Genomic DNA, 26,227 nt, shown 5'->3' on the forward strand with positions numbered 1-26,227 from the left:
TTCCGATATATGTGCAATCCTCTTACTTCTTGGCCAACATACTGCCTCTGACTCTCACCATAGGCAACGAAACTTTGACAATATTCCATGTTTCCAACTCTTTACTATTCCGCGACACTACACATCCCCCTCCTTTAAGAAAATTCATCCCGAATTTTACAATTCTGGACTTACTGGTTGTGCACGCCATACTTCCTTATACTCTACAGGTGTCTTACAGCTACTCCTTCAACACTGTCAAACTTTTCTTATCCACTAATAATCTATTTACACTTAATACTGATTCCAATCTTATAATTGGTTATTTATTTATATTACGTTCCACTATTCCTGATCCATCCCATCGGTATTTGATGTACGGTTGTTATTTCAGAACAAGACATCTTTTTCCGTATACAAAAGTAAGCTGCACAAATAAACACTAGAACTAAGATTATGCTGGTCGTTGACACACCAAATATAATTGTGTTTTGCTTATGTTTCTCCCGATATTGCTGCACGTGCTGCAGTAGTTGATTAACTGAGATCTGCTCTTTTTCTGAGATAATCAGGCTATCTAAAGATTGTAGCAATGTGGGATCCAAGGACTTGTTAATAAACATAAGGTTCTGGCGAGGCAATATGTGTGGTGGTTTGTCTGGATAATACAAGATAGGCTGTGTCACGTTAATCATTGTTGTACCTGTGAAAATAGCTGGTAGGTGAAAATGCTTCCCCACTATTTCACATCCAGTGCCATTAATCAATAACCCACTGCCCTGCAATTCAAGCTTTGATATATCTGTCAATCTACCATTTCTGTAACAAGTGGCAACTACAGTCTCTAGTTCGAACACAGAGTAAATCCAATGTTCCCCAACTTTCTAAAATTTCGGTCTCAGAAGTAACACCTTCTTTTCACATTCTAAGGTTCCCATATTCCCCAAGAACAACTGCATCTCACACCAATGATTGTGGGTTGCCACCTCCTTTGCTGGACAAATAAAAGCACTTCCCCTGAAACAGTCTGTCAGATCTTCTATAGACATTATCACATCTAATTGTCTTGCAAACGAAATTCCCTTATCTAGTGGTTGCACCTGCACCACCACTCCTCTGCAACAGTGTAGCAGTACCAGACTGATGAAAAGTTTCCCAGGCCACATCCTGGCACGGCACCTGAAGGAAAAGGAAGTCATGTCAATCGCTCCCTTCCTTACCACGTCTATAACACACAAATTACAAGTAAAAACGACACGTACCCTATTACCTAATAACAATAAATACATGTTCCTCCCCAAGGATACTTAATCTACTTATCCCTAGACCTAAGTGCATAAGGAATGTTCCTCTGCTGTTCTTTTAGCTTCGGTACCCTCACACCCTTTGTTACTACTGGAGGAATCTGTGGTAACGCATCCACTGCGCCCTTAAATGGCTTAATCCTACTCACATGAACTACTGATGACTTGGTTGGTAACTGCAACTTCACGTTCACTGGAGGCACTATTTCATTTCCCTGATACGGTCCAGAATATTTCGTCAAACACTTCTTCGTTTTACCCTTCAGAACATAAGGATTAGCCAACAATACCCATTGACCAATTCTATAATGCGGCAGTTTACCTGTTCTTTGCCCAATACTCTCTTGTTTCTCCAAAGCTTCAGTATTAGCACACCGTACTCTTTGCCAAATCTCTCTCAATTTCTTGGCGAAATTCTTCACTGACTCATCCTGCAAACCTACCTGAGGTTTGAGCACATCAAATGGTGATGGCATTTTCCGATCATAAATTACCTCATACGGAGAGTTCCTGTATGAACTTTCGTGTTATATGTGCTTGTCAACAGACTTAAATACATGTCCCAATCTGTGTGTTCTGAATTTACGCAATGACTAATCATCTTAACTAACGTCCTATGAACCCGTTCTGTTCGTCCATTCGACTGAGGATGAAATGGGCTTGTCCGCAATTTCTTAATTTTCAATAAATGGCATAACTTCTTTATCAGCTCCGACATAAAGTTACTACCCTGATCTGTAATTATAGTATCAGGCACACCATACTTCAGCAACCAGTTATTTACTAAGGCTTGCGCAACAGTGCTTGCCTTCTGATCTGGATTAGCTACCATTACCAGGTATCGGGAAAAATGATCTAATATTGTTAATACGTATCGATTACCTGCTTGGGTCTTGTTAAATGCTCCGATTACGTCTAATCCAATGAATGCGAATGGACGATCCGCTTCATGTAGTCTCTGTAACTGAATTTTCTAATGATTTACATCTTCTCTCTGCGCACACGGTATACAATTTTGCACATACTGCTCTACATTATTGCGACATGTCTTCCACCAAAACCTTTCAGCTACCCGTCTATCAGTCGTTCTTTTACCACCATGACCCGACAATACATGGTCATGCACTTGTTTCAACACTTCTTCCCTCAGCGACTCCAGTACTACGACAAGTAGTCCGCACTTCCTCTTCCTGCAAAGCAACCCATCCTGCATTTCAAACTGTGGTTGCATTTGGAACAATTGTCACTCTCTGTCCATGGCTTGCGCCTTTATCCACTCCTTCTCACTTATGCCCACAACTTGTACAGATGCTATTTTTCTACTAAGCGCATCTGCATTCATATGTTTTACCCCTAGTTTGTGAATTACCTCATAGTCAAATTCACTTAGTTTCAGTGCCCATCTCGTTAAACGACTTGAAGGATCTTTCAACCCCAACAACCACTTCGATGCTGCATGATCTGTAATCATCTTGAACTTACACCCATATAAATAACAGTGAAAATACGAGATACCGTAAATCACTGCTAACATTTCTTTCTCTGTAGTTGAATAATTCTTCTCTGCCTTATTCAGTTGCCTGGAAGCATAAGCCACTGGATGTTCCTGTCCATTAACCCCCTAAAAAAGAATACAACCTACAGCAATATTACTAGCATCAGAAGATAGTATGAACTGTTGTTCGAAATCAGGAAGTATCAATACTGGGTCTGATGTTAGTATCTGTTTGAGCTTCTAGAATGCCTCCTGACACTGTGCTGTCCATTCAAACTTAACCCCTTTCTTTAACAATCTCGTTAATGGATGTGCAATTTACGCGAACCACTTTACATATCGTCTGATTCAATGAGGGGATGGAAACTGTTGGGGTGGAAACAGTTGTGTGGATGGTGTGGGAGCAGTAGGTTACCATAACAATAAAAAATCCCATCAACACACGCCATACAGTCACCTTTACAGACTAAATTGGTACCAGTTGATGTGTGTGCAGTTTTTCCATCTTCCATATTCTGCAATTCTGCTTATTGATAAATCCTTGGATATGGAACTGAGCTTCTTCATCTGTCCACAGAATATTCCATGGTCATTCATTGTCCACTCCATGCAAACAATAAATTCCAGAGTGAACACTTGTCTTGCTGGCTAGTCAGTAGAAATCAACTCCTGGACATTGCTAATTTTATATCAACAACAGTGTAGGATGTTTTGTAGGATTTTATGCACCTTGCTTGCAGGCATTTCCAGTGTTAGGGCAGTTCCCCTTGCATTGCATTTTGCACACCACCAATTGACCCCTCCTGCAGTGCTGTGGGCAGATCTACGGCAGATGTCGGATCAACTGTTTTCATCCCTCTGCCCCAATTAACTTTGAAAGAACCTGTATTTTTAAATTTTATAACCTTTTTCTCTAGATCTTTAGCAGACATCAGATCAGTGCCTTTTTTCATAACCTTGAGTGTCCAGAACTTCTGCAGGGCTGCTGGTGCACAGTCATTGGTCCAGTAAAAAAGCTTTACCAGTAAAATGTGATCCTTAATGTAGATGTTTCTGTTGGGTGTCTCAGATGAAAACTGAGGGACAACCATGTGTCATGTGTCTGTTGATGTGGACATTCTGATGCTCAGAGCACTATCTATTGCTCAAATATTTGTTTGTTCCATGACATTTACCCCTGCATCAATAATATGCTGCTTAAATTTGATTTCATTCTGAGGAGTAGGTTCTCTTTCTATAGCATTTTCAAACTGGAATTTTAATTATGGACACCCATTATTAAGCTATTGCTTTCAGACTGGCTTCCACAGAAAATTGTAACCATTAGGGGAAGTTTTAGAATAAATAGTTGGATCACAAGGAAAATAAATGTTTTCTGCCAAGAGAAGAACATCTTACATAAAATGTGTAACATGAATGATATTTATTCTGAATTACACTATGTTGTTGTTGTGGTCTTCAGTCCTGAGACTGGTTTGATGCAGCTCTCCATGCTACTCTATCCTGTGCAAGCTTCTTCATCTCCCAGTACCTACTGCAACCTACATCCTTCTGAATCTGCTTAGTGTATTCATCTCTTGGTCTCCCCCTACGATTTTTACCCTCCACGCTGCCCTCCAATACTAAATTGGTGATCCCTTGATGCCTCAGAACATGTCCTACCAACCGATCCCTTCTTCTGGTCAAGTTGTGCCACAAACTTCTCTTCTCCCCAATCCTATTCAATACTTCCTCATTAGTTATGTGATCTACCCATCTAATCTTCAGCATTCTTCTGTAGCACCACATTTCGAAAGCTTCTATTCTCTTCTTGTCCAAACTATTTACCATCCATGTTTCACTTCCATACAAGGCTACACTCCATACAAATACTTTCAGAAATGACTTCCTGACACTTAAATCTATACTCGATGTTAACAAATTTCTCTTCTTCAGAAACACTTTCCTTGCCATTGCCAGTCTACATTTTATATCCTCTCTACTTCGACCATCATCAGTTATTTTGCTCCCCAAATAGCAAAACTCCTTTACTACTTTAAGTGTCTCATTTCCTAATCTAATACCCTCAACATCACCCGACTTAATTCGACTACATTCCATTATTCTCGTTTTGTTTTTGTTGATGTTCATCTTATATCCTCCCTTCAAGACACCGTCCATTCTGTTCAACTGCTCTTCCAAGTCCTTTGATGTCTCTGACAGAATTACAATGTCATCGGCGAACCTCAAAGTTTTTATTTCTTCTCCATGGATTTTAATACCTACCCCGAATTTTTCTTTTGTTTCCTTTACTGCTTGCTCAATATACAGATTGAATAACATCAGGGAGAGGCTACAACCCTGTCTTACTCCCTTCCCAACCACTGCTTCTCTTTCATGTCCCTCGACTCTTATAACTGCCATCTGGTTTCTGTACAAATTGTAAATAGCCTTTCGCTCCCTGTATTTTACCCCTGCCACCTTTAGAATTTGAAAGAGAGTATTCCAGTCAACATTGTCAAAAGCTTTCTCTAAGTCTACAATTGCTAGAAACGTAGGTTTGCCTTTCCTTAATCTTTCTTCTAAGATAAGTCGTAAGGTCAGTATTGCCTCACGTGTTCCAGTATTTCTACGGAATCCAAACTGATCTTCCCCAAGTTTGGCTTCTACTAGTTTTTCCATTCGTCTGTAAAGGATTCGTGTTAGTATTTTGCAGCTGTGGCTTATTAAACTGATTGTTCGGTAATTTTCACATCTGTCAACACCTGCTTTCTTTGGTATTGGAATTATTATATTCTTCTTGAAGTCTGAGGGTATTTCGCCTGTTTCATACATCTTGCTCACCAGATGGTAGAGTTTTGTCAGGACTGGTTCTCCCAAGGCCGTCAGTAGTTCCAATGGAATGTTGTCTACTCCGGGGGCCTTGTTTCGACTCAGGGCTTTCAGTGCTCTGTCAAACTCTTCACGCAGTATCGTATCTCCCATTTCACCTTCATCTACATCCTCTTCCATTTCCATAATATTGTCCTCAAGTGCATCGCCCTTGTATAGACCTTCTATATACTCCTTCCACCTTTCTGCTTTCCCTTCTTTGCTTAGAACTGGGTTTCCATCTGAGCTCTTGATGTTCATACAAGTGGTTCTCTTATCTCCAAAAGTCTCTTTAATTTTCCTGTAGGCAGTATCTATCTTACCCCTAGTGAGATATGCCTCTACATCCTTACATTTGTCCTCTAGCCATCCCTGTTTAGCCATTTTGCACTTCCTGTCGATCTCATTTTTGAGACGTTTGTATTCCTTTTTGCCTACTTCATTTACTGCATTTTTATATTTTCTCCTTTCATCAATTAAATTCAGTATCTCTTCTGTTACCCAAGGATTTCTACTAGCCCTCGTCTTTTTGCCTAGTTGATCCTCTGCTACCTTCACTACTTCCTCCCTCAAAGCTAACCATTCTTCTTCTACTGTATTTCTTTCCCCCATTCCTGTCAATTTTTCCCTTATGCTCTCCCTGAAACTCTGTACAACCTCTGGTTCTTTCAGTTTATCCAGGTCCCATCTCCTTAAGTTCCCACCTTTTTGCAGTTTCTTCAGTTTTAATCTACAGGTCATAACCAATAGATTGTGGTCAGAGTCCACATCTGCCCCTGGAAATGTCTTACAATTTAAAACCTGGTTCCTAAATCTTTGTCTTACCATTATATAATCTATCTGATACCTTTTAGTGTCTCCAGGGTTCTTCCATGTATACAACAATTACACTATATTACAGTCTGTAACTTCATTTTTTAAATGCTTTTTTTGTTTTTTATAATTACACTATATTACAGTATAAAAAACAAAAAAAGCATTTAAAAAAATGAAGTTACAGACCCCACAGAAGTAACTAACACATTAAGGACTTTTCCAAAGATGTTGCAGTTAATATGTCAAAACCATACATAAATAAGAATACCCAATACAATAAATATAAAATAAGAACATGTAGAAGGTCAATGTACATCAGTACTGTCACCCAAGATGAAGTAACAAAATCTGGGCACAGAATAAACAGCTTATGAAAACAGTGAAGAAACTGTCTCACTAAAATTTCAAAATGCTCTAAACGAACACATGAACATTCTTTTTACTTCTGCCAGTGATGAACCAATTGATAACAGTAAAAGTAAGCATACAGGATATGTAAATACAAAATCATATTTGGATGAAAACCTACAGAATCCCGTATAATACTGTTTAAGATATCTGGTATTCCCCCTTTGCCATGCATCTGCATTATGGAAACTCACATTCTTGAAAATAAAAATCTGTAGGCAAGGATAGTAGATTGCAAAAGTACTGTGATAATCATGATCACCGTAATATAAAAAACAAAAACTTACATTTAACCAAAATCAACACATCCCTATGCCTAAAAGATACTTTCCAAATGGAGGTGAAACTTTATAACAAACTTCTCAAAAACATTAATCCTTAACTCACAAGGTGTGGTTTTTTAGACTATGCAAAAATTTTTGAATTTGCTCTCCAAGGCCAGTTGTGGTGGAATGCTTCTATACTCCCTCTACCCTCCTTAAATTGCCAAATCTACAATTTTTTGTTGTCAGTTGCATTATCGCCTTCTGTGTTTATTGTTGACACATGTTATTGGTAGGTGTTCGAGTCTCCTAGACCATGGCTCATGAACTATGTACCTGCTTCCTTCAGTACAGTACTGTATAGCTCAAAATTTGTTTGGCACAAATGTGTCATTTTTAACTTTCCTGAGTCTGATGAAATTGTTAGTCAGTCTATGAAGAAAGGTGTCAGTGATGTAGATCAAGAAATAAACAAAAAATACAATGATTTTACATTAGCCAGTGATCAAAGTTCTGCTATGAAACAAGAGTATCATTCACAGGAAGAACTTCACGAAAGTTGTGATAGGGATCTGTCTGTTTCTTCAATGAAATGCTTAAAGTGTCTGTAAAAATCAAATGTGTTCTTAGTGGTGATAAAAATGTAGTTTGCAGCAATGAATGTCAATTTGACAGACTTTCTTTTTGCACTCATCGGCTGGAATTTTTATGTGTAAAATTTAAACTCTAGAATTTAGTTTTATTTGGAAATTTCTTTGCTACAGAGACTGTATAATTTTTAGAATGTAAAATCTATTACTCTAATAGTCTATTTATGTGCACTGTTTAGAAGAACCACAAAAAATTAGGTGCTTTTGTGTGATAAATAGTAAAAAGCTGCAGGCTTTGTTTAGCACAATAAAATAAACTAAAAGCATTTAAACAACACTTAAATAATTGTAAAAATAAATGTTATACCACATAAATTAAGAATTTCAAATGATTTTTGCCTTAAATCTTGGCTTAAATATAGGGGTCCCAGAGACCCCTCCTCGTGGTATATGTTACAGAAAATCCACTTCGTAAGTTAAGGGTTAATGCAAATTCTGAGGTTGAAGCTTTTGGATAAATCTTTCAAGTCATACTTAGATACTCCATGTTTTTATTCCATTAACGAATTTTTAAATTTAGGCAGAGTATTATATTAATATTTAAATGCGTGAAGTGTATTATATGGAAGGGACCAATTTGTAATTTAAACATATATGTATAGAAATGCAAGTTGTGTGATTAATTATCATATCATTTTTACCTGCTTAGGTATAGAAATTGACTTGTTAGACGTCTTATAGATGAGCTGCTTTTGTAGACAACAGAAGAGAATATAGTACAATACAATATGTCACTTCTCAGGAATGGAACCTATTGAATGGAAAAACAATTTAAAATTTTCCTGTGAGAGAACTCCAAAGGAAACACAAGAATTACATTCTAATTTAATAACAATATAATGACAATAATAATAATAATAGCAGTAATAGTAGTAGTAGTAAAATAGCACCTATCAGTAACAATAATGATAGTAGTAGGAGGAGGAGGAGGAAGAGGAGGAGGAGGAAGAGGAGTAAAATAGTACCTGTCATAATGTTGACAGCAGCAAACAAAGCAGAGCACTACCATGTTTACTCTAGAGCTAAGAAGAAACTACTTTGCTGTTAGTGTTATTGAAAATTTTTGTGTTAAACATATCAGTAAATTAGATTACTGTGCCCATTTACATTCACTGCTTTCATATGGCATCATATTTTGGAGTAATTCATCATTAAGGAAAAACTTTTTCACTGCGCACAAGCACAAAATCAGAATAATAGCTGGAGCCCAACGGAGATCATCTTGCAGACACTTATTTAAGGAACTAGGGATATTCACAGTAGCCTCACATATACACAAATTTTGCTATTCATAACCCTTCCCCAAGCAAAAGTGATATCAACATTCATAGCTACAACACTAGGATAACGGCTGGTCTTCACTATTCTGGCTTAAATGTAGCTTTGGCACAGAAAGAGGTTCAATTTTGCTGCTGTGAAAGTCTTTGGTCACTTACCAGACATCATCAAATATCTGACAGATAGCCAACCAGCATTTAAAAATAAATTAAAAGAATGTCTGAATGACAACTCCTCCTATTCAACAGAGGAATTTTGGATATAAGTTAGTAATTTTGTAATTATTAAAAAAATTGAATTATGTCACATAAAGAAGCCTTTTGTTGAACAGACATGTTCCACATCCTTAGGAAGTTTCATATTCATGATCTATGGAACAAGTACTAATCCTCTGTAAACTAAAAAATATTTGTATATGCAGATTGTTTGTTTGTCAGACCAACTAAGTATTTTTGCATTGTATTATAGACCTTTTGAGAGTTACTGAACTTGAAGAGAACTATTTTTCTATTTTCATTGATTAATTGTAAAGCTTTCATAACTATTGTTATAAAGTATCAAAATCAAGAGTTTTCTGTTTGATTTCATGCAAATAACATGCTTATCATTCTATTCAGGTGCAATGATGTTCATGTTTTGGCTACAAAAAGTAAGAACTGCATTGGAAATAACTGTTTAAGTACACCTTGTACTAGTTCTGGAAATTGCCTGCCTCACCATTCAGAGTTTCACTATGACTGCTTATGCACTGATGGAGTAACTGACATAAACTGCAAATTTAATGGAGGCAAAAAGACTGGCGATCTTAATGCTTGGGTTTTAACGGTCTTATCATCTGTAGTCATCTTTATAATTGGTAAGAACAATAGCACAAGTGATATATGTTTTGAATATTTATGTTGTAATCCATGGAATTCCCATGTGCAGCACCATTGGCTATACAAAATGAGGAATGCGGTGATTAGTTACAAATAATCTGAATTTATTGCAGACTAATTTCAACTATAGAACACACATCATCTTTGCTAGAGGTAATAGAAACTAATGATATAAGCCTATACAAGACCCTGTAATGCAGTTAAAATACAAATTACAAAAATGTATATCATACACCACCCAATGTGGCCACATCAGACTTATCTTTCAAGTTTAAACAATGGAAAAGTCCAGGATGGACTGTAACAATATTGTGAAAAGAAAAAATGCCACTTAAGATATAGCAGAGATGCTGAGTTGCAGATAGGCACAACAAAAAGACTGTCACAAATGTAGCTTTTAGCCACTAAGGTCTTCATCAAAATTAGATGACAAACACACATACACACACACACACACACACACACACACACACACACACACACACACACACACACACATGCAACTCACACACACATGACTGCAGTCTCAGGCAACTGAGCTCACACTGTAAGCACCAGCACCAGTGCATGATGGGCATGATGGAAGTGGAGACTGGGGGAGGGAGAGTAGGGTAGACGTGGCAGAAAGTGACATGCTGTTGAGGAGTGTGCAGGGATGAGGTGGAAAGAGGGTAGGGCAGCTATGTGCAGTCAGGAGGTTAGACGATGGGAAGTGGTGAGGTTTGGGGAGGGGGGGGGGGATGGAAAAGGAGAGATGTAAAAAGACTGGATGCGATGGAGGAATGAGGGTTGCGTAGTGCTGGAATGGTAACAGAGAAGGGACTGGATGAGAGAGGACAATGACTAATGGAGATTGAGGACAAGAGGGCTCTGGGAATGTAATATATATTGCAGGGCTACCTGAAAAATCAGTCATGTGATCTACAAGCTAAGCTGCGACCACAGTGGTTCATTCTATGTGGGCATGACAACCAACAAGCTGTCTGTTCACATGAATGGCCACCAACAAACTGTTGCCAAGAAAAAGTTGTCCTCCCTGTTGCTGAGCATGCTTTCAAACATGACATCCTTCATTTCAATGACTGCTTCATAGCCTGTGCCATATGTGTCCTTCCCACCAACACCAGCTTTTCTTAATTGTGCAGGTGGGAACTTTCCTTGCAATATATCCTACATTCCTGTAACCCTCTTGACCTCGACCTTTGTTAGTCATTGTCCTCTCCCATCCACCCCCTTCTCAGTTACCATTCCAGCACTACACAGTCCTCATTCCTCCATCACACCCAGTCTTTTTACTTCTCTCCTTTCTCTCCTTTTCTGCTATCCCCCCCCCCCCTCCCCACCTCACCGCTGCCCACCGTCTAACCTTCCGAATGCACATAGCTGCCCTACCCTCTTTCCACCTCATCCCTACATGCTTCCCAATTTCACTGTCTGCTACCCGTACCCTACTATCCTTCCCCCTCCCTATCCCACCCTCCTTCATACTCCCACCCAGACTTCACTCCCATCATTCCCATCATGCACTGGTGCTGCTGCTCACAGTGTGGGCTCATTTGTCTGAGACTGCAGTCATGTGTGTGTGAGCTACATTTGCATGAGTGTGTATATGTGTGTTTGTTGTCTAATTTTGATGAAGGCTTTACTGGCTGAAGCTATATTTCTGACAATTTTTTTTTTTTTTTTGTGCCTATCTGTGATGTAACCACATTGGGTGATGTATTGTATATATTTTTCTCATTTGTATTTTTACTGCATTACACTCTTGTGTACTCTTGGATCTTATTTGTTTCTTTTACCTCCAGCACTGGTGATGGTTGTTCTATAGTCAAAATTGATCAGCCATAAATTTAGATTATTCATGGTTGATCGCTGCATTCTTCCAGAATGCATTTGTCTTCTTTCAAAATTATGTGAGTCATTATAAGTGCCTGTAAAATACACATGCACACCAGTAGCTTTAAGAAAGATATAAACAGATTATCAGCATTTTCCTATCACATTTCTGATAATTCTCACTATCATGTGGCATTACTAAACCATTCAATGTTTTTTTAATCAGGTATATTGTTTTCTTGTATACATTGAATAATAAAATTTCATTAATACACACCTTTTCTAAGTAAAGAGCAGATTATTTTACAATTTAGCCTCTTTCCATAATAGTAAATAAAAATTTTAAAAAAAGGATACTTTAGATTAGTCTCATTTTGTTTCACACCTATTTCTTTATGTTGGAAGGTTCTGCTTCCAGTTTACAGCCAATTTACACATCACTACCAGTAAGAATTCTAAAAAAATTGATCTGTGTATTACATATACACCAACACTTTCCACCTTCTCTAACTTAATTTTCACAACTGTCACCCCTTAATTTCTCTACATCCTTCCTCTGCATCAACTGTTTCCAGCTTTTGAACTAAAATTCTATGAAATGACCTGCAGCAAAAGCTACTGACATTATATGTCAAATTTTCGTGGCTAGTCACAGAGCAGATGTATTAATGTCATCCATATATAGTAAGTTTACTCTGGATAACCATTAATATATGTGTATCTGACAACAGTCCCTCCAACACTGCTTCAACAACTAAATGCTGGCTAACTATAATGTAATATTGCCCAGTCTACAGTATATCTTCTTTGAAAATCAAGTTTACAGCATCTTATCGCTAATCATCTGTTCCTTTACATTGTTCACTTTTGGTACAAATGCAATACTTAAGTGTAACACATCTCTGAGACCTGCCATGCATTTGTAAGTCAACATTTTGAAAGTTACATGAATAAATGTGAACTTTTGTAATCTGGTCTGGCAGCCATGTACAGTTTCCAGTCCAGTAGAGCAGAGGTTGCAAGTAAAGATGACTTTGCCATGTAGGGAATGAGAAACAGTGTGCTTTTACTCTAAAAATTTGAAACTTATACACAGAGAATATAACCAATTTTACAGGTACCAATTAGTAGAAGTGTTGAGTAATTAACAGGCATGCTAAAAAGATTGGAAACTTTGCTAGCTTGTAGACGATCACCTTTTCTCATAAATTATTTACATTCTGCCAGAGTCACATTTTCCGTCATAGTCAAGTACCTCTCAATTTTAGTAAAAATGCAGCTTTCATCATTAAAGTGGCTGTATTATCTCTGCAGAAATTGATTAATTCAATGAAAAAACACCTACTGCAAAGAAAAGGAAGTCTGTGTGTAGAAAGGCTATCACCAACCTTCAATTTTAACAATTTATTGATGCAGGTTAAAAGTAATACACTAGGTTCCTCTACTTTGATTATGCTATTTTCTATAATTTAAATTTTGCTTTGGTAGTTTGCCAGGTTTAATTATTGATTATACACAAAGAGACTTGCTACCATCTTCAGGTAGCTACTGAGAAATGATGGACTCGTACATTGGACAGCCATTTATATTCTTGTACCCTGACCCACATGTGGTGGATGGCATGATGGAAAAATAGAGCCATGATCTAGAGAACAGCAATACCTGCTGTTCCATTACTGAGTTCATATCCCACTTCCCTCAATATGCAAAAACAAGATCCCATTCCTAGCTAACATAGAATTTGCTCTCTCTATTTATAAGGTTTTGCTAAAGTTAGATTTCTACCACTTTTTAAGCAAGTCCCAGAAAGAAGAAGGCTGTCATAGTATCTTGGTTTTTTCCATAGTTCATGACATGACCAAAAACAAAAGTGCTCTGTAATGGCCAAATTGGTGGGTTGCCATGACTCTGTGTGATGTTTATGCTCAAAGCACTCCTCACAGCTCGTTTTAGTGCTCCCCAATATACACGACTAAGCTATGCATTGCATCAGACAAGTCAGAAGACTGATGAATAAGAATACGAAATGCTGTCCACCCCTGGTAGCTGAGTGGTCAAGTGCAACAAAATGTCATACCTAATGGCCTGGGTTCAATTCCTGGCTGGGTCAGAGATTTTCTCCACTCAGGGACTGGGTGTTGTGTTGTCCTTATCATTGTTATTTCATCCCCATCGACACCCAAGTTGCTGACATGGCATCAACTCGAAAGACTTGCAGCAGGCGAATGGTCCACCTGATGGGAGGCCCTTGCCACATGGCATTTCCATTTCCATAAGAAATGTTAAACCTGTCTAAGCTAATCTACGGAACTGGATTTTGTGCATCGTTTGATTCCTCTCCATTCTCAGATACTGTCAGAAAGAGCTCATGGAACATAGTGAGTAATGACATAAATACCATATTAGCTATCTAACAGCTACCAAAATTTGGGAGCTGAATGTTATTTGCCTTACTGAGTGTATTCGCTTCATGATTAACAAAGCTCTAAAATGTTCTTCACTTCATTCTTGTACTTTTGAATTATTTGTGCTTAATATATGGTTTTTCCTTTTTTGATAACACACTGAATAACGTAGAAGTTGCCTGTAGTGTACATTGATTAAGGCTAATTCTGTGCATTAAATAAAGCCTCTCTTCTGGGCACAAGATACTTTGTTCACAGCTATTAACATGCTGAAATAACCACTAAGTGAACTGTGTTGCAGCATGTAAAAAAAACAGCAATTTTAACTCCTGTAAAGTATAACATCAACAAATTATGAGTAGTGCTAATCTACTTAATGATTATGGACTCGTAGTGTGTGATTTTAGATTTTCCCAGCATAGGAATATCTTGAATATTTCTTGGGTATTCAGTTGTGTGGCATTGTCCAAAAGGCATGATATTTTGGTAGGCCAATTTCTTGTCATTTTCAGGTATTAGTGATGACTACTGATATCTGGTATTTAGTCAGGTGACATTGTCAAAAAGGCATGATATTTTGGTAAGCCGAGATGTTGATCTCTGCTGCCATGGTAACAGTGCATCCTTGTCTTCTTCAGTTGTCATGATGGCGTGGACTTCCATATAGATTGCCACTGTGCTCTTAACATGCTCAAGGCTGGCTCCCAGGCCTTGTTTAATTGAAAGCCACTTTATTTATTTATTAGTCCATTATGTAGTCAGATCTCCACAATCTCTTTGGGAATACAATTCTAGAAGGTGTTGGATTGTTGCAACAACTTGCTGTGATCATAATTCATGCTATGTCCTTGGGGGATGCAGTGCTCTGTCACAGCAGACTGTCAGCTGTGCATTGGCTGTGTAGTGTTTATATTCAGTCCATCTCTCCTGTACTGTCCAGATAATCTGGTCTACATGCATTTTCCCACACTCACAAGGAATGTGATAGATTCCCAGTCCTAAGTCATCTTAGGCTGATCCCAACAATGCTTCAGTTTGGCTAGAAGGCAGAACACATAATTGACATTGTGTATCTGGAGTATTCTTCTGAGTTTTGCTGATGTATTCCCAACATATGGAATAAAGGCTATTGCAACCAGTTTAACTTTGTCCTCAGCAGGTCATAGTTCTGCTTCTTAATCTTAAAAGGTGTATGTGGCAGTTGCTGTAACCGTTTGTGCAGAACGTGGCCTTTAAGTACTGCAATTCAGCTGGTAGTGTGTCACAGTCTGTGAGGTCACATACTCTGTGTACTAGTTTGATTAGGACACTATCATTTAGTGAAGGGCCATGGCAGCTAGAAACATGCAAGTAAAAATCTATATTTGTCAGTTTACAGTAATGGTGTGTCCTACTGTGCCACTTAGTCTATGCTTGGCAAGTACATCCAGAAATGGTGTCATTGAGCACAGAGAGTGGTGCAAGAAGTATTGACCGCCACAAAGATACTGCACAGCAAAGCATTGTCACAAGGCATCAACGAGATACTAGGAAGAAGCCATGCCTCTCATGGTTCCAATGCCACCACCATGCCTCCACCATGAAAAAGAACTGCCAAAGGCCAGAATACCACAAAGATACTGCACAGCAAAGCATTGTCACAAGGCACTAATGAGATGCTAGGAAGAAGCTGTGCCTCTCACGGTTCCAAGGTGCCACCACCATGCCTTCATCATGAAACAGTGTCGCCAGTGGCCAGACGGGTAGTTTAGTTTCAGGTCAGATCTTGTCCACTTCCAGGAAATTCCTGCCACAGTAATGTCATTCTGCTGTCTACTCAGTGTGAAACAGCTCATGTCAATCATCAGGGGTGAAGAGACTTTCATCTCTTGTGAACTGTGCCTACATACCAACACTATCAGAACTGTGTCAACAGGTGTCTATGAACATGTGTTTTTAGTGACTGTAGTGAAGGCACAGTGCAGCTATTCTGAACTTATATTAATTTGTTACTCAGTAATCATGGCTCAATTAGTGTGTTCTGAACCACAGGTCTATGTATGGAATTTCATAGCTACAGCTGAGCCTGGCAAGTGAAGATAAGTTTTATTGTAATTAATAAAGTATTACTTATTCAGAGTGTTCTAATTACCTGAATTATTACCAGCCACCTCAGTGCCCAAGAAGTTGCACACAACAAAATGGATGTTGATTGTTTTCTTGTATCTGATATTCTGATACAGCAAATTCAGATGTTGCGGGATGTCATGTAGGTAATCTGGCCATAAGGACAACATCAGCTACAACATTTTCTGCAACAGTTGAATTCACTGCACCAGAAAATCAGATTCATGGTGGAGAGAAAAGAAAAAATCAACTTCAGTTCCTGGATGTGCACATTATGTGAAGACCAGATGGCACACTAGGACACAACATCTACCATAAACCAACATTTACAGAATTGTTCCTCCATGCCTCCATCTGTCTAACCTTTCTGTTATAACTTCAAGTTGAACAAATATATTTCAAGGACAATGCAATACATGAAAGTCACAGATCAAGTAAACAGAGTAAGACGTGTGTCACTTTAACAGTCAAGTCATAACTGAGTCTGAGTCTAGCAGCCGCTGGCTGGCTGACCGCTTAGGTGGCGCTGCTGCTGCATAGCTGGCAGACAGCACTGCATGTAGAGGATGCGCGTAACTGCGTGGCGGCACTTTGAAAGATCGGTGAGTCACAACACTTTTCCCCCCTTTGAAGTTTTTGCACAGGTCTTGATGGAGGTGGCCTGTAGATTGCTAGCGTCCATAGGTGTTGTTTGACTGGCCGTAAAGTCTTCAGGAGGAGGCTTCCCATATGGACAGAAGTGTCCCCAATGATAACGGGTCGAGATTACAGGAAATGTGGGAGTCGAATCTGCTGGGGCCCCATGCACCAATCTGCCCATTGCGGCAAGTTTGGTTGTCATAACAGGAGACATGGCGATGTGTACGCGTCCGTAGGAGAAGGAGGCGAGTAGAGGTGCTCCGACAGATGATGGTCATCTTGTTCCTGCATGGGCACGTCTCCTGTTGGTGTCAGTTTTTGTGCTAGCACCAATATGATGGTGAGAGGATTGCGTTGTGAGTGATGAGAGGTTCCAGGATCCCAAGCGTCAGGTAGAGCCGAAGGTGGTGTAGTGACATCCGGAACAGGCGTTGCCGGCACATGAGGCTGAAGCTGGTCCGAATGACGCACTGCAACACCCGTGTCCGTCTGGATTTCATACAGACGTCACCCACGGTGTTGTAAGATGCGGCCAGGACTCCATTTTGGCTGCCTGCCATATCCCTGTACCCATACAAGCTCGCTGGCGGTGAACCGGCCAAGAGAAGGCACCTGCGGCCGTGAGGTGGAAGGCTACAAAAGATGAAGTAGCATGCGGGGCTGTCGGCCATGTAAGAGCTCAGCCGGGCTGTGGTCACCCATGGGGGTGAAATGGTAAGAAGCCAGAAATTGGAGAAGTGCATCATCAGCAGCAGAAGAAGTCAGGAGCTTCCTCATCTAAGCCTTAAATGTGCGGACCAGTCGTTCAGCCTCACCGTTGGACTGTGGATAGAACGGAGGGGCCGTGACATACAGGACACTGTGACGGGTACAAAAATCCGCAAAATCGAAAGAGGCAAATTGTGGACCATTATCAGTAACAAGAGTAGAGGGAAGGCCTTCCAAAGAGAAAATGCGAGCTCAAGCATTGGTGGTTGCCACGGTGGTAGGCGACATGCAACGGACAATGAAAGGAAAGTTAGAGTAGGTGTCAATAACGAGAAGCCAATAAGTAACTAAAAAAGGTCCCACAAAGTCAGCATGAATACACTTCCAGGGTTTCTCAGGCGAAGGCCACAGTGACGAAGATGACTTCGGGGCAGCGGCCTGTGATGCACAAGGGCCACAGGCAGCGACCATGTGTGCGATTTCAGAGTCAATGCCAGGCCAGTACACATGGCGGCGCACCAGAGATTTTGTGTGAGAGACACCCCAGTGCCCTTGGTGAAGGAGGCACAAGACCAAAACACGCAGAGATGCAGGTACCACAACATGCGGCGGTAACACAAAGCGTATTAGTTCCGCAACAGATCAGAAGTCTTAGCAGACAGATGATCTGGCCAGCCCTTCTGAATACAGCGTAAAACCCAGGAGAGGGTAGGGTCAGAACCCGTAGCAGCCGCCAGCCAGTCCCCGGTGATGGGGAACCCATCCACAACCCGCTGCTTGGCAACATCCAGGTGGAAACACAAAAGTTTGTCCCTATCAAATGCCAGATCAGGACCCATGGGAAGGTGAGACAGTGCATCAGCATTCGCATGTTGAGCCATCAGCCAGAAATGAATCTCATAATTGAAACAAGACAAGTAAAGAGCCCAATGCTGGAAGCAGTGTGCAGCCTTGTTGGGAGGAAGTGACATTGATGGATGAAACAAGGAAACAAGAGGTTTGTGATCTGAAACAAGATGAAATTTGGATCCATATAGAAAAACACCAAACTTATGAAGAGCATAAATAATGGCCAAAGCTTCTTTTTCAATTTGAGAATACTTTTGTTGGGCATCCGTGAGCATTTTGGAGGCATAAGCAATGGGTTGTTCAGAACCGTCAGAAAAACTGTGCGCAAGGACTGCACCGACTCCATATTGAGAGGCGTCCGTGGTCACAACAAGACGTTGGCCAGGTCGATAAGTAACCAGTCATGGGGCCTGTTTCAGCATAGTCTTCAATTTCTAGAAAGCCACATCGCATGACACGGACCAGTGAAAAGGCACGTTTTTATGCAACAGGCGATGCAACGGCTGAGCCACCGAAGCAGCAGATGGTAAAAACTTGTGATAGTATGCTATTTTCCCCAAGAAGGCCTGCAGTTCCTTAACTGATGTAGGGTGAGGAAGGGCATCAATCGCAGCAACAGTTTGCTGAAGTGCATGAATACCATCCCGAGAGAGTTGAAACCCCAAGTACATGATAGATGCCTGAAAAAATTTTGACTTCTGAAGATTACACTTAAGACCAGCAGTCTGTAAGACATGAAAAAGTGTACAGAGATTCTGAAGATGTTTTCAGTGGTGGAGCCAGTGACAACAATGTTGTCTATGTAATTTATACACCCAGGGACAGTGAGCAATAATTGTTCCAAGAATCGCTGAAAGAGAGCAGGGGCGCTGGCAACCCCGAATGGCAATCGTTAGTATTGATAGAGGCCGAAAGGCGTGTTAAGGACCAGAAACTGCCGGGAAGCAGCGTCGAGAGGAAGTTGATGATAAGCTTCTGACAGGTCAAGTTTAGAAAAATACTGGCCTCCAGCAAGTTTAGTAAACGATTCTCCAGGTTGAGGCATATGGTAAGTGTCAATAAGGGATTGAACATTTACAGTGGCTTTGAAATCACCATAGAGACGAATATCACCATTTGGCTTAGCAACGACAACGACAGGAGAGGACCAATCACTGGAAGTGACAGGAAGCAAGACCTCTGAAGCAGTGAGATGATCCCACTCCTGTTTGACCTGATCATGAAGGGCCACAGGAATGGGCCAAGCCCAAAAAACTTAGGCCGAGCAGTGGGTTTGAGAGTGATATGAGCTTCAAAGTCGTTTGCACGGCATAACCCAGGAGAAAAATAGGGACAAAAATGTCATCGACAGGGAATCCAATTGAGCATAAGGAATAGCATCAGAGATAATATTGACAGAGTCATCTATGGAGAACCCAAAAATGCAAAAGGCATCGAAACCAAAAAGATTCTCTGCATTACTATGGTTGCCCACAAATATGGGAACAGTGCAAACGACAGATTTGTAAGATACCTCAGCATCAAATTGTCCCAAGAAAGAAATCTTCTGTTTATTGTAAGTCCGTAATTGCCTAGTGACAGGTGACAGGATTGGAGAACCCAACTGAAGATACGTCTGAGAACTGATGATAGTGACAGCAGAACCAGTATCCACCTGCATGCGAACATCTCGACCAAGTATTTGGACAGTGAGGAATAACTTCCCTAAAAGGGAGGAAGTACAACTGACAGACAACACTGAATCAGAATCAGCGCCATGTTCATGAACATCATGTATGCGGTCGGATTTGCAAACGGATGACACATGACCCTTTTTTTTGGCATTTGTGACACACGACCCAACATTGTGGACAATCCTCTCGTGAATGTTTCGTAAAACACCGTGGACATGAAGGAAGTTGCTGTGGGGTTTGCTGCAGTTTCTTAGAGGTTTGTTTATGGTTAGGCCGAGGCTGCGTTTGGGAGCGTACTGCAGCCACGTCAGCCAGTGGGGACATGCCACACGCTTCGTCAACAGCAACAGCGCACAGAGGTTATATATCCCCGACGTCACCCCATGTCTCTATTTGCGCTCCAGCGGCGTGAGAAATTTCGAAAGACTGAGCGATGGATAGGACTTCATCTAGAGTCGGATTTGCCAACTGAAGGGCACGTTGCCTAACTTCTTTGTCGGTGCCGATCGGATAATAGCATCCCATACCATGGAATCGGTGTAGGATTCTTTGTGAACTTCAGTAACAAATTGACATTTTCTACTGAGGCCATGAAGTTCAGAAGCCCAAGCGCGATAGGATTGATTCGGTTGTTTTTGACAACAATAAAAGGCAACAGGAGAGGTTACCACATGCATATGCTTTTGAAAATCGACGGTCAGAAGTGAGCACATTTCAGCAAAGGACAAAGACTCAATATCTTTCAAAGGAGCCAATTGTGACAACAACTGAAACATTTGAGGTGAAATCCACGAAAGGAACAGAGATTTACATGTTTGTTCGTCTGCAACTTGAAATGCCAAGAAGTGCTGGCAAAGACGTTTTTTGTAATCAGATCAGTCTTCTGCCATCTCGTCATAAGGAGGAAAAGGAGGTAGAGACAATGACGAGAGACGCCCCACATTTGATGCCGCAATGAAATCATGAATCGCATTTGTGAGAAGCGTTTGCTGTTCTATGAGACCTTGCAATAGTTGCTCTAAAGCAGCCATGGAAACACGTGGGTCAAAGATGAAAAAGAAAAATTCACTACCTCGTCACCAATTGTTATAACTTCAAGTTGAACAAATATATTTCAAGGACGATGCAATACATGAAAGTCACAGATCAAGTGAACAGAGTAAGACGTGTGTCACTTTAACAGTCAAGTCATAACTGAGTCCGAGTCTAGCGGCCACTGGCTGGCTGGCCACTTAGGTGGTGCTGCTGCTGCATGGCTGGCAGACAACGCCGCATGTAGAGAATGCGCGTAACTGCACGGTGGCACTTTGAAAGATTGGCGAGTCACAACACTTTCAGAATAAGAAAGTGTCCTAAGCACACTAGTGCACAGAGCACAGGAAATCTCAGACCATGACAGTCTAGCAGCTGAACTGCAATACCTAAAGGCCTTGTTCCCTACAAACAGTTGCAGCAACCACCATATAAAACATGCATTAAGACTGAAGAAGTTGAGATCACAGCCTACTGAGGCCAAAGACAAACCAGCTGCAACAGCAACTATTCCTCAAATCAATGTCTATTGCTCTCAGTGTCTTATACACTATAGCTGCCTCTAGTTATAACAAGGTGGCCGGTCATCTAAATTCAAAACTTCGGGTTGCGTAAGCGACTTCCATTTGATTAGTGCTTGAGCACTGCCCAGACTGGCCTTGTCTTTAAAAACACTAAACCGTATCATGCAGTGTCATTCGCTGTGTGAATGTTGCGGATTGCGTAAGCCTATCTCTGAGTCTCATTGGGTGTTGGCTTGCTACATTCACTTTGTGTTATCATGCCACAGCAATGCCTTTGCGATGAGCGTATCATCATTGCTAGTGGCACATTGCTTCAGTGTATAAGACACTGAGAGAAATAGACATTGATTTGAGTGGACAGTTTAATAAGCAGCAGCTTATAGGTGGCCCTTTTGTTTTTCGTAGACTATGAATGGAGTTCACGTGTGATATACAAGCTGGTTTTGGAGGCAGTACATGGCTGACCTTGGCCATTGTTTGGGGCAATCATGCTGATTATGGTGGCTTCAAAGCTTGAACCATCAGCAAACATCAGAAGAATACTCTAGATACACAACATCAAGTGCATGTTCCACCCACCAGCCAAGATGAAATCCGTATTCTAGATCAGTAAAGGATGATTTATGAGTCTGGAAACTGGGTTCTACCACATCTCTCACCAGTGTGGGAAAATTTATGTAGACCAGACTATCCAAGCACTACAAGAGAGGTTTTCTGAGCATAGATACCACACACACAACAAACAGCTGACAAAAGTCTACTGTGGCAGAGTGCTGCATCACCCAAGGAAATACCATGAATTACAGTGACAACAAATTTTTGCAAAAATTTAACAGTTCCTGAGATTGTATTATCAGAGAGGCTATAGAGATCTAAATGCATAATGGACTAATAAATAAAGACAGCAGCTTTCAATTAAGCAAGACCTGGTACCCTGTCTTGAGCAAGATCAAAGCACAATACCAGTTCACTGGAAATCCATTCCCATCACAAAAACTGCAGAAGATAACGCCAGCAGAGATGCTTGATTGACAACCCACAGTGCTACTGAGAATCCTGGATTGTCCCCAATGTCACACTTGGCCCACCACTATACAAAGTCTGCACCCACAGGTGGCCAGATGGAGGCTTCAGGAGGAGGGGATAAACAGACAGCACCCAGTCACCATGAAAGCTTGAAGACAGCAAGAAGATTGCTTGCTGAAATATCATGCCATATGGATGATACCACTCAGCTGCACACATTAGAAATATTTCAAATTGATTCATAGTGTTGGAAGAATTTTTTTTAAGAAAGCATTAAATTGCTCATCTACTGTGTGCCCTTAGTAAACATCTTCCCATTCTTCCTCCAATAAATTCTCTCTTAATAGTGTGACTGAGTCAGCCTTTATAATTCCATTAAACTGAACTTTTTCATTTAGTTAAACCTGGTTGTTGGGGATGTTTTACTGCTGACATTGACCATCTTGATTAGAGAAACATTTTATTATGGGTTTAACAACTTGTAGATCATTACAGTTAGGTTTATAAACAAATTATCAGTTGCTGTTGGACTGGACAATATTTACACAGCAATAGCCATCTATAGCCACCTCATCTTTCAATATAAGCTTATTATCAGATATTGCTGCAGAAAGTTTCAATGCCATGTTAATTACCATTTTATCACTGTACTCAGATTTTCAAGAGCTTTTGAATTGTGTAAAATGCAGTATCATTTCATTTTAAAAAATAAAACCATACTTACTTCAACACCTCAATTGATACAGGAGTTAAGCGCAAAAAAAAAAAAAGAAAAAAAAGAAACAGTGTCCATCTGGGTAATATCTTATGCTGATGATGTTGTTCTGATGTCTTGAATGGTTCACAAAACCAAATGGGTGTGCAAGTTGGAGGTGAACCATCCTCCATTACACTCAGTTGCTTTTGTCAGATGTTCATTGTATTGCCATAATCTGGTTTTATGAACAGTTCTTAAATAATAAGCACAACACAATATTTTGTTAATTTGAAAGTTTTTTGCATTTATTATCACTCATACCACACAATGACCAGCTTAAGACCTCACATAAAATATTAGTCACAGGCAGACACTTCCAATATTCTGAAAGTGGTAAGATATTTACAGTGCATTTTTCTTACTGATGAATATCACAGTGTTGATTTTGAGTACACAGCCACTGAACACAAGAAATCTTCAGGTAGCCAATAGCAATATGCAGATGTTTATGGTGTTCACACAGAGTAAATGATAAAAATAAGTAAGACAGAGTTTAACATTCAAGAGTAGATCAATCAACAACTTGGTGCTGCCTAAGACTTTCATAAAAATGTAACATACATGATTATATGTTGCTAACATACTGAATTCTGCCCTCTGACTGACTTCATCATTGGCTCTCACAATCGTTTTTAGACATGTGTAAAGTAATAGTTAAACTTGGTTACTGCATTTTAGTTTATATTGAGAATGAGGTCAAATTTAGAAGTGGTGTCATCTGACTGATCACCATAATGATTCTGATTAACTGTATGTTAGATGTTTAGGAAGGTACTAAAGTTTAAGGTATAATCCGAATGACACATTGCATATCTACACAGTGAATTCCCTTCTTTCACATAAATTTTCCATGTTCATAATTTTGCTAATTCAGTCAGTTTCTTAATTTTTGGGTTGACTGGGCATCAAAAGGCACAATTAGGTTTAAAAAATTAGTACAACAACAGCACAGTGTCAAATCCTGGATATCCTATACTCAAATAGACTTAGGTTCTCAGGTGGTAAAAGTAATTTTGGTTGTGGCTGAACTTTAATTATGAACATCTTCTAAGATAATGAGTTTTTAGAAAAATTAAGTTAGTTACTGAAAAGTGTGAGATTAGGACTATCTGCTGAGTTTGGTCTTTGTGAGATGTTATTAGTTCCCACTTCTCTGATGATTACATGCTAGAGCAGTAACTTCAATTATTGATTTATTTTAAATGAAAGTGTTTTAAGCAATGTAGAAGACTGAAAACTACAATGTAAATAATTCTGGAAACATCCCCCAGGCTGTGGCTAAGCCATGTCTCCACAATATCCTTTCTTTCAGGTTTGCAGGAGAGCTTCTGTAAAGTTTGGAAGGTGAGAGGCGAGGTACTGGCAGAAGTATAGCTGTGAGGACGGGGCGTGAGTTGTGCTTGGGTAGCTCAGATGGTAGAGTACTACTTGCCCACGAAAGGCAAAGGTCCTGAGTTCAAGTCTCGGTCCAGCACGCAGTTTTAATCTGCCAGAAGTTTCATATCAGTGCACATTCTGCTGCAGAGTGAAAATCTCATTCTGGAAGCAAGTGGAATGATTTCCCATTTCTGTGTTTCAAGTTCAGTTTCTTTTGGTCCCAAATGATCTTATTCTACACATAACACATTCTAAAAACAGCCTTTTACTTTCCACATTCCTGCAGTGATTCCTGAAACTCATCTTTTGTTTTCTAACAGGCTTCATATATTTTGATGAACAATTACAAATATATATGTATTTTTCTTTTCTGTCTGCCATATCATTGCTCTTCCACTAATTATTGGTTCTGTGTCTATAGTTATTTGGCATAAATTATATAGATGGGACAGATAGTGGACTAGCAAGACAGAATGCTTTTCAAAATGAATTGTTGAAGTAACTGTCTATCAGAAACAATTAGATGTAGACATAAACTGCTGAAGCCATGGCTCATGCCCAGTATTGCTGCACTGACACAAACTTCATGATGTGGATGTGGATTCATCAACAGTCACAGTATTATCTGACTCATTTAAATTGTTTTCAATTGAAACAAAGACTGTGATATCAAAAAAGATAGTGTTCAACAAAGCACAGGCATGAGCCAAACATCACAGCCACTGATTAGCCCTCACTTTCCATCACCATAGCCAATGCAGAGAGAACTAAACAGTAGTCACATGTGGTAAATGATGAGTGGTTCAGTCCTGTGTACCATTGTCACTAAAGGGGAAAGAAGTGTGACTGACTTTTATTTTATTTTCTGTTTCATAGCAATAACCTTCTATATACAGTAGATGTCCAATATAAAGTGGTAGCTGGGGACATGCTTCACCCCCACATTATAGTGTAACCACAGTATAACAAGAGTGAGCAGTGGAAAGACAAATTATGTATGCAAAGTTTAAAAACGCACATAGTGCATTGTGGCGTTTTACTACATAGGGTGTTTCAAAGTATTTGTATCAAAAATCTGTGGATGATAGATCACATCATGGGGAACAAACTTTTATTAGAAACAAAATGTCTGCTGGTGCTCCCAGTGACCACAGGCATCTTTTATAATTGGTTATACCCCTGAGAAGTGGCAAGGCTTAGGCAGTCTGCAGCATTTGCATGCAATGTGTGTTGCCTATAATCCAGTCATCTGCTCCAAATTAAAGCAGCTACACCAAACTTCAAAAATATCATTCTCTGTATAGAGACACTTGTTACTAAAGTTTTCTTGTTGAAAATCTCTCTATCACTTTACTAGGTAGGTAATACACAGAT

General features: G+C 39.9%; 1 protein-coding gene across 1 annotated transcript in view; it reads left to right on the top strand.

The window, feature by feature from the left end:
• Positions 1 to 26,227, top strand: part of LOC126092792 (neural-cadherin-like) — a 329,734-nt gene that overhangs the window by 266,000 nt on the left and 37,507 nt on the right. Inside the window, exon 23 of the mRNA XM_049908520.1 lies at positions 9,661 to 9,899. Within this exon, the coding sequence (XP_049764477.1) occupies positions 9,661 to 9,899 (239 nt within the window). The remainder of the gene's footprint in view (positions 1 to 9,660; positions 9,900 to 26,227) is intronic.

Source organism: Schistocerca cancellata, chromosome 7 (assembly GCF_023864275.1).
Source record: "Schistocerca cancellata isolate TAMUIC-IGC-003103 chromosome 7, iqSchCanc2.1, whole genome shotgun sequence".
Classification (NCBI taxonomy): domain Eukaryota; kingdom Metazoa; phylum Arthropoda; class Insecta; order Orthoptera; family Acrididae; genus Schistocerca; species Schistocerca cancellata.